This window comes from Melopsittacus undulatus, chromosome 1, assembly GCF_012275295.1.
Source record: "Melopsittacus undulatus isolate bMelUnd1 chromosome 1, bMelUnd1.mat.Z, whole genome shotgun sequence".
NCBI classification, from domain to species: Eukaryota; Metazoa; Chordata; class Aves; order Psittaciformes; family Psittaculidae; genus Melopsittacus; species Melopsittacus undulatus.
This window is the reverse complement of record NC_047527.1, coordinates 71,126,311-71,136,549: the sequence shown is the minus strand read 5'-3', so window position 1 is coordinate 71,136,549 and position 10,239 is coordinate 71,126,311. Positions and strand designations below refer to the sequence as shown.

At 39.3% G+C, this 10,239-nt stretch overlaps 1 protein-coding gene across 1 annotated transcript in view; it reads left to right on the top strand.

Moving 5' to 3' along the window:
• Positions 1–10,239, top strand: part of IKZF1 (IKAROS family zinc finger 1) — a 67,264-nt gene that overhangs the window by 14,265 nt on the left and 42,760 nt on the right. Inside the window, exon 3 of the mRNA XM_034068554.1 lies at positions 4,508–4,627. Within this exon, the coding sequence (XP_033924445.1) occupies positions 4,508–4,627 (120 nt within the window). The remainder of the gene's footprint in view (positions 1–4,507; positions 4,628–10,239) is intronic.

Here is a 10,239-nt window from a genome sequence, read left to right as displayed (position 1 = left end):
AGCAGTATTTTTCCTGCCTTTTTTTTTTTCTCTATTTTTTTTTCTCAGTTCTAGGGCCTAACAGTTAAGGAAGGTGAAAAGAAAAAAAAAAGTACAAATGTTTCCACATCTAAAACACAAAGATCCTCTAGCACCAACGAGGTTGTGCTGCACTTCACTAAATCAGGAAGAAGAATTTTGCATTTAACGTTCTTGGTAGGTCTTAGGAAGGTAAAAATGAGTGTATCCTCAGCTGGTATCTCCTACCTGAGAAGCTGGTTCTCATCCCAGAGCAATTCTGTTCTTATCACTGGAGATTTGAAGTTCTACTAGTAAAACCAGGGTGTGAATTGCGCTGTGACTCTCCTCCAGAAAAATGTCTATCTTTTCTTACATCTTGTTGGGGTTGTTCAGCCTGGAGAAGGATCAGGGGAGACCTTATATAACTCTTCCAATGCCTAAAAAGGGCCTACAAGAAATCTGGAGAGGGACTTTTTACAGGGGCATGTAGTGACAGGACAAGGGGGAATGGCTTTAAACCTAAAAAAGGGTAGATGTAGATTAGATGGGTATTAGGAAGAAGCTCTTTACTATGAGGGTGGTGAGGCTCTGGCTGTCCCATCTCTGGCAGTGTTCAAGGCCAGATTGGACAGGGTTTGGAGCAACTGGTCCTAGTGGAAGGTGTCTCTGCCTGTGGCAGGGGGTTTGGAACTGGATGTTCTTTAAGGTCCCTTTCAACCCAAACCATTCTATGATTCTATGATAATTTCTCCAGTGAATCTGGCATTTCCATAGGAAACTGCAAGTATTAAACCCAACTTTAGTTTGTGAAAGGATGGAGAATGAGATTTTAGTAAGAAATCCCTCCTTGGCTTCCATTTTTATAGTCATGGCTCCAGCAGCATCATCCTGGCATGACCTGAATTGGCACTTTGCCCCCTTCCTCTCTTTGCTCATGTCTTTAACTATATCGCTGAGGCAGAGATGAGGAAACTCAAGTAGAGTGAACTTGTGTTGCCTTACAAGGCACCGTTGATGGGTTAGGCACTTTCAAAGATTCAGGATAAGTTGCGGGAATGTATGATACAGCCTATATCTGATCTCCATTTATGATTTAACCAAGGGCACCAGCAGCAGTGCCAGAACCTCAACTCTACAACACCCTTGTCTTTTCAGTTTGATGTGTCAGGTGGCTCTTTGTTAAAAAAAAAAAAAAAAAAAAAAAAAAAAAAAAAAAAAAAAAAAAAAAATAAAATAAAATAGAGACACCTCTCTGCCCCAAGATTAAATTTCATTGGTTATGCTTCAATTCTTATTCTTGAGCAAAAATATAAAATGAAAATGGAATAAATCTATGGTTCTTTACTCTGTTATGTGACATTTTAATAATTTACCCCAATACTTGCTATTGTGTAGATTTTTTTAGCTCCAACCCTTCAACCAGTTATTGTTCTGCACATGCCTGTTAAAAATTAAATGTGAAATTGTTGCCTCCTTCCCCTTGCCTCCTTTCTATTTCTAAATTCATTGGCAAAAGGATGTTAGTGAGATTGAGTATCTACAAGATTACCATGCAGCAGTGAACTTACCATGGTGTAACAATTTAGACGTAGTTAAGTCATGAAATACAAATATCACACTCTAGAATCCAAGACACAGAACTCAACAAATATATCTCTTCTAAGTCTACTATTTCCTCCTTGCTTTTTTGCATGCAAGGATTTCTGGATCATGTGTAATAGGAGGAAATCAAATGATAAGAAATGAGTCATTAAAGCCAAGTTTACTAAGTTTTCTTAACTGCAGTCTCCTGCAAAGAGGGAAGCATACTAGATCTCTGGCATCTGCCCCACCAATTCTTTGAGAGTATTCTGACTCATGCTGCCTGAGCAAATGGCTATTAATTTAACAAGTAAAAGATCGGTATTTGGTTAGTGAACCAAACAGTTCACCACAAACTGCAAAAGTACTGATCTACTAACAGTTTCTGTTCTGAAAAGCAGCTTTGACTTATCTTCCAAGCATCTTATTTAGCCTGCTTATTGTAGGATGCCTAACTGCATACTAAGAAACTTTTAATTTTATTTGCCATTTGTTATCTCATAGGCTTGATGATATGTGTTTATATTGGTTCAAAGCCAAAAAAAAGTGTTCAGGTTTTTACGAAAGTGTTCTTCTGAATCCAGACTAAGTCACAGCATCAACTTCCTTTATTCTGACTGGGAGCACAAGTTGAACTTTGGAAAATGCAGGTGGCTTTTGATTACTGTTACTTTTTAACATATTTCCTTAACCTATATGTAGTGTCAAGAGAGCTGATTCTGATCAGACTGTCTTGTCCTGCAATTAAACTTCTTTTTGTTTTTGCTTTTGTTTTGGGGGGGGATGGAGGAGATATGATGAAAAAGCTGAAATATTTCAGCTGTCTCTCCTTGCCCATGCTTTCTACCTGTAAGAGATACTTCAACTTGGCAATATGGGACTTGCATTGGAAAGTTGCTGGCAGCTTTTTAAGTTCCTTACATCCCATAAAAAGAGTGCAGAAAAATACGGGAATAACTAAATAAAGAGCTAAATAGTGAATGGCAAAACCTGTTTTAATAAACTTTCTGATTTTACTTTCCTCTGCTGTAAAATTCTTAGTCCTTCTTTTCCATTTACACAATCCACCTATACGCTTGCACTTGCACCCAGTGGGTGTGATTTTGCCCATTTAAGAGTACCTCACTGAGGCCAGCTTCACTTCTGCCAGTGCAGGACTGTTCCTTTGTTACCCTCAGGTGCTCCAGCTGCAGCTTTAGATGGTTCATCTGATGCCATTCCCTCCACTCCCACTCAGAATTTATTCCACAGTCTGATACTAACGTCACTAAGAAACTCTGTCCCACACTCATTTTGTTGATTTAAACTTAGATTGTGCAAACTACCCAACCAAGTTTATTTGGAAGATGATTTAAATCTACCTGTCATTTCTCTGCCCTCATGATCAGTAGAGTTTGAAAGCACAATGCTTTGCATCATCCAGAATGTTGGGAGGAAAGTGTTTGCTTCTTTCAAGTCAAATCCGTAACTGCCATCACTAGAATGTTGTCAATTAAGTGAGCTGTGTATGTTTTAATTTTTCCTTTTCTGAGATGTGATTTCAGAATTAATGAATATTTGTGTGTTAATGAGGGAATCCTCATTAGAAAACCCCCACTAATTTGCTAGGCCTTTGTGCCATGAAATTACAGTCTTTACTGATGCTCTGATTGCCATAGGATGTCTAATAAATTGTATTGGTGTAAATTAGTAACATCTCCATTTTGGAGACAAAGGTTTTATGTGAACATTAATGAGTTCAAATCCTGTTCTGGGCCTATTTCATTCTTTGCTATTAATGCAAAGACCAGCCTTTTAGTAATAGTCAATGAAACTAATCACTTAGATAATTCTTTTGGTAGTTGGTTCCAAGTCATGCTTTTGTTACAGATGTATGAAGACATTTTAAAAGATCTGCAAGACAGGGATAGTACTGTGGACAGGACATGTATGCTGTGACTAAGAGCTAATCCAAGAAACCTCATAATTTCTGGAAGTGCATTACTCAGCGAGAGAGTTATTTTCCTTGTCATGCATTCAGCACTAAAACAGTTCTGTAATGCTTACAATATCCTAAAGCTTCAGGCTGTTTTCTTGTGTACATGAAGATATACCTTGTGTACACAAGATACTAGGGGGGGTTCTCTTTGCCAATAAGAGACCATAAAACCATTGAAGTAATGTTTTGACTGACCTCTGCTAATTGTACATGTTTTAGGAAGTCCCAGGAGCTACAGGCACTTAATTACTTGCAGGTACAAGGACCAGCCAAAGCTTGACCTGTGGGTATTAGTGAAACTTTCTGAAGTTGTAGTTGAATTTTTAGTTGGAAATATTTTTTCTGGGGGGGAGGTAGTTCTGTTGGAGCCTCAGAATGTTCATTGGTTAGACTTTGCTATGTCATTGAAGCAAATCTGGATGTGAATTGAAGCAGTATTTGCAGAAGAAAGAAGAGTTTTTACAGAAGATGACCATTTGATAACCTTTGTAATCTGTCAGTCTATGTTGGCAGAACTGGATCTTTTGAGCGTAGCAGCTCATATGTGTGTTACAAATATCTAAAGTAGTAAGACTCATAACTGCATATCCAGACTTCAGTAAATTTGGAGGAGATGTTCAAAGACAGGTTGGATGGAGTCTTGGGTGACTTGGTTTAGTGTGAGGTGTCCCTGCCCATGGCAGGGGGGTTGGAACTAAGTAATCTTAAGGTCCTTTCCAACCTTAACTATTCTATGATTCTATGTCAGCTATGCATTTTTTTTCACAGATATAATTCCCCTGTGTTCTAAAGAAATTTTATCTGTAGGACAGCAGGTTTTGGGCCTAAGAATATCATGTTTTCAGTAGGGTTTAGGTCTTTTTGCTAAGTTGTTTGGTTTGTGGTTCCTCTTATGATATTATTTTGAAATACAGCTATTCTGACTGATGCTACTTTCTTCACTACTAGGAAAGGAAAGTCCTCCAATTAGTGATGTGCCAGATGATGCAGATGAACCTATGCCTGTACCAGAGGACCTTTCAACTAGTACTGGAGCACAACAGAGTGCCAAGAATGAGAGATTCTTGGGTAAGATGACTAGTCCACTCTGATAAGAAATATTAGTACATAATATAATATGCCAATAGTGTTAAAGCACTATATAATAAGCTGGTATACAAGCAGGTCTTGTGCCTTTTCATCTTGTTCAGCACAGGATGACTCAGGTGCTTAGTGCAACCTTTTCATTGGGAAAGGCATTTTGAAGGACAGAATGACTTTTCATCCACAGAGAAGTTAGTTATAAAGATCCTAGTAATTATTTCTAAGCATCACGTATTACACAGAATTCTCCCCAGGAAAGATGGTTTTCATTCTGCATGGATGGAATTAAACATGTGGTTCCTGGTCAAAATTATCTGAATTCAGATTTGATAAAAAATTAGTGTGAACTCTCAGGTATTTTTATTATTATTTTTATTATTAATTTGAATACTATCTTGAATGTTATCTACTATTCAGATTTCACGATAAATGCTACATTAGCACACACATAGTATTCCTATTTTTCAGATTCCAGTGTCTGATCTTCATTTACTCTCAAGTTTTGTTAACTGGCAGAACTTTATAAAACACTTGAATTTTGTTTTTCTAGGTAAAAATCCACAATTGATAAAGTTTGTTGTATAAAAGTAAGCTGTTTTCCAGAAACAATTTTACAAAATGATGGTTCTTCTTAGGGATCCCAGACTCCAAACCATGGAATAGAAATACTACTGACTACTGCATGAACCAGCTCACATATAGTCCACTTAAAAAGACTAAGTGATATTATTTGAGTACAATGATTTTTCACAAGTAATAAGACAAAAAAAAGGGGGGAAGGTAAAAGCACAGTGACTCCCAGAATACTGTGATCAATGCCCTGTATGATAAAAATATTTCAGGAGAGGAGTGATTATAAAAATATGTTTGTTTATCCACAAATAAAAGTCCTGCTCATAATTTTTATACCTCTGTACTAAGGGTCAGGGTGCAAGACTGCTTACAGAAAGACTGCAAGTGTCTTTACATGCTTATTGTCTAAAGAAGTCCGATAAAGGACAGTAGGGTGGAAAGGGAGGGCACAGAAGACAAAACAATCAGGTCAATGTAGTACAGCAGAATGGTGTTAGCATTAGGAGTAGACCCTGCTCCCAAACTCTAGGACTACCTAGTACAGAATGCAGTATCTTGTGCATCTTCGCTTTGTTTACCACTTGATCCCCTCTCTCCAAATATGTGAGCATAAAGTTCAGCTCCTACATGCATACTGACATACCCTATGAACAAATTGATTTTTAAAAATGCTTTTTAATATCTGATCACTTACCTAGTGCTTTGTTTCTCAGTTCAAAGCTTTTTGGACAAAATCTTGCTTTTACTGCTTGTGTATCAACCTTTAACCTTGGAGTCAACATTTTTACCCTTTTTTGTGAATTTACCATTTTAAAGATCAAGGATTAAGGGAAATTAGCTAATTTTAGAACAGAAGAACAGGCTCTAGCTTCAAAAAAAACCTTTTCTTGCTTCTTCCATCCTGAAGACTGAGGCTTGTATGTGGTGCTATATACCTGATAGAGTGCCATCTGAAATATATCACCTGCTCTGAGAATGAAGCTGTAGTAGAAGTACTCAAAGTTCAGTTCAGAAAGTAAAGTTCAGAAGTTAAAGTACTCAATTCACCTGCCAGATTTTCTTGGGTGCCTTCAGATTTTGTGTGTGCCTCTTAATATTACTAGAGAGGGTGCAAATGTCATAAGGGAGGAATCCAGAGGTTCATTAAATGTATGTTTTGATGTGTTTCCCCAGACAGAGGCACCCAAGATGTGTGTTGCTTCTGACCAATGCAAAAATGATAGTGGGTGTAAAAAGGTCTTTTGTGGAAGCCAAGTCATCAAAGGTTTCTAGTAATATAACCCAAAGCAGCTCAACAAACCAGAAACATCTTAAAAGACATGTTCTGGTCACTGCTATGTCTCTTCATTTCCTTGATGAGCTTGCTACGTTTTTAATGTTGTAACTCCCAGAATGACACTATGTGTCAAGTAGCTTCTTCCTGCAGGCTTAATTTCTGATGCTTATGTGCTTCTTCCTTCCCTGTCATCTTCTCCACCTTAAAGTTCCTTCTCAGACTGATCTGACACCTAAAACTTTTTTACTGTTTTATCTTCTTATTCTGCTCACCCACCTGCTCTGCAGTTAATTTTTCTAGAAAACACAGGGAACGTTTTCAGCCAAGCAAAGAGCTGGTTTCTCACAGCTCTTTAAGGCACTAGAGACTCTCTTTTACCATCTCTCTTAAATATCCTTTCAAAATTGTGATCTAACTTATTCAAAAGTACACAACCCACCTAAATTTCCATTCAGAACTGGTGCTTTGCAGCCTATTTTGGACACGCTAACCCATGCTAACCTATAATGTATGAGCTGATTTGAAATATCTTCTGCTGATTCTTACTGTCTCTGTTCAAGTTTCAGGCTAAATATTGCATGCACCTTTTGTGGATAATCAGTACTGAACATCCTGTATATGGTAGAGGTTGCAATTTAGGGCTGTTTCTACCCTGGGACTAATTCGAGTCATATGTGGGAAACTAATGATTCAGTGAGCTGTGGCCAGACCCTACTTCATGAAGAAAAAGCCATTTGCTGTAGCAGCAGTATTTGTCTAGAAAGGCAAGCAGTACCTTCCTTTACCCGTAACTGCTTGTACTGTAGCTGGCCACCAATGAATAAAAGCCATTGATGCCATCTCACAGTATTACTGGCCTCAGAAAGAGGCTGTGGGCTCACCATTTCTACACCGGCAGCTGTCAGATGCTGAAGGTAACTTCCAACTCAGAAATCAAGGGTTTCTCACTAAGAAAAACAATCATCACCATAATCACAGATTACAGTCTGGACCTGGAATATATAACGTGTATAGATACTCTTTCTGAGACAAGTGGTAGAGAGGTAGGGAGAACTCATCTCACAAAACTGAGTTGAAACTCTTGAGCAACTGACAAAGGATGCCTAAAGTAACAACTCAAGGTGATCCCAGACATCAGTAGAAGACAGATTAAATTTATATGAAGTTAGAAACTCACAATTTGTTTAAAATAAAGCACACTAGAACAGGGAGAGACATTAAAAGGAAAGAGCTTTTTGGCATTTTTCTCTAGTGGAAAATGTCAAGTGACTGGTGTTGCCTTCCTCCCACAACCCACTTATGGAAGAAGAAGCCTCGGAAGTTGCAGAGCCTCATTGCCTGGCATCACTGACATTGCCTTTGAATCCTGGGGATGCCATAGACAGTCAGAGGTGGTAATCTGAACAAGCAACTAGTTTCTGGTGCAGGCAAGCATCTTCACTCTGAGCTTCTTCAATGCTTTATTTCCTTAAAAGGAACTCAACCATTTGAGAACATGGACAGGAGCATTGCTGAGGGGCCACCAGGCAAACCACAGCAGCTTGCCATTACATAAATCCATTGCAACTCACACATAGCTGGGTGGAGGCAGAGTAAAAGTGTGGAAAGGCTGCAGACAAAGGAGAGAAGGGAGAAAGCCAAAAGGGGAAGTGCCCCACCCCATCTTGCAAAATCAGTCCTGTTACACAGACAGGTCCAGCTTGCTGTTGCCCTGGCATTTCTCGAGGGCAGGAAAAGGGGCTGAGGAAAAAGACTGCCAGAGCTAAACATCTTTGCGTTCTCCTCCTATAGAAGCTCATTCACTGTGAAAGAAGTATGTTGTGTATGAGTTATAAGATGCACATGTGGCTTGTGTGCACGTGGACACGTAATCATTCAGTGAACTGAAGTAACCTGGAGGGATCTGTAATGTGCTTTACTTGCTCAGGTTTCAGACGGGTATCTCTGTTGCTCAGAAGTATGAAAGTGTGTAGGAGCTGACAAGCCATTGTACATTGTTGCTAGTAATTGCTGTCTCACTTGATGTAGCTCTACTGGCTCTGAGTGCAGAGAGAAAATATGTTATAACATGGTTTGGGGAGTCATCTTTTATCATCCACAATGAAACAGGGCTTGAAAGTCCTACTAAGGAGGCTTCTGAAGGAATTGAAAGACTTGTAACTAAATATTTTAGGAACTTTTAGAAATAGGGAAGTTGGGAATCTCCCATCTTGTTGGTCCAAAGCCCCTGGTCCAAAGTCCCAAAATATGGACTGATATTGTATGCTCTGAGAGCCTGCCAATGTGAATTACCTGTTCTTAAGAGGAACACAGAAGATATTTTTGTCAGGATTATTTTCATTTTGTATGCGAAACTCTTCTGGGAATCTTTATAGAGAGAAAGATGGGGGTGGTTTACTACATGGGAGAAAGCATGTAGCAAATTTTATTAATGCCCTTATATATGATCTATGGGATGTATGGTATATACCAGCCTTCAAAAGTATGTTTTGCATGTGCACAGTGTGAAAGTGTATGCTGGACTGAAGTGAAGAGCACCCAGGTATGCAGGGCCATTGGGAAGCTGAGGAATTAGCCACAATCCCAGAGACAAGATCTGCTCAATGTAATGACTTAGGACTTAAAAAAAAAAATGTGCATGAATTTTCACAAGGCCAGTAGGAAATGGCTGTCTTTTGAAAGGCAAATTCCTTTATCAGATTTGAAAATGCCTGCTGCAAGTAGTGAGGGTGAACATTTTCAAAGCAAACTTGCAAGTACTTTCTAGAAGGAAGGGTGAGCCAGTTTGGAAAGAAGAGCTGTCACAGGCCCCACACAGGCTGTGCTGTATTAGCACAGTTAACTCAGCCTGCACAAAGCCAGGGCAGTACCACTGTGTAAGCAGGCATGCAAAATTTTATCTTCTGATGCAATTGAAACGTGATAAAATCAAAACCTTGAGAGCAGAATTAATCTTAACAGGCTATTGTACTTTTGCAGTGATTTCTATTTAGATTTGTAATTATTTTACTCCTGGCCCATTTGGCAGAAGTATAGTTTCTTTTGGCAGAAATATAGTTTCTTTTGCCACTGTGTGCCAATATGATGTTGCAGTGAGTGGTGAACCTATAGGTTTTTTCTCTTATTTCACTGTGTAGCTTGTGGAGCTGTGGCAAATTTCATGGGCACCTGCTGGGTACCGCTATGTTTTCAGAGGAAAACATCAGTGTAAAAGCCAATGAAAGCTGGGAGCTGTGCAAGTTTTGTTTCTTCGGTGTTGAGAAAGCAGCGAGTATCATTTGAACTGGAGAGATGCAGTGTGTTTAGCTGTGTGGCTTCTAGGTACGGATACCGAGCCTGCTGATCTGATCTGCAGTTAGAGTAAGTTGTCTTATCCGAGCAGAAGAGATGCAGCTCAGAGATAAGGCCCTTTCTAGCTCGGGAGTTAAAATTATCTAGCAGGATCTTAGCCGCGGCTGCAGCACAACTCAAAAATACAAGGCCAGACATGGAAGGGGGGCATATTTTAAGCTGGGGAACACCTCTATAACTGCAGCTTACTAAACCTCAGGCTCTTTTAAGGGAACGAGTCTGCATCGAAATGTTGGATGGCCCTCTGAACACCAGTCATCCCTTTATTCTGTACTATATCTTGCTTGTTTTGTTGTAGTTTGTTTTCTCTCTTGAGCAAGTTCTCGTTCAACCCTAGTGCTCTTCAGGAGTGTATGCCGAGTGAAAATCTTAACTGATGGACTGAGGTGCAGTAGAG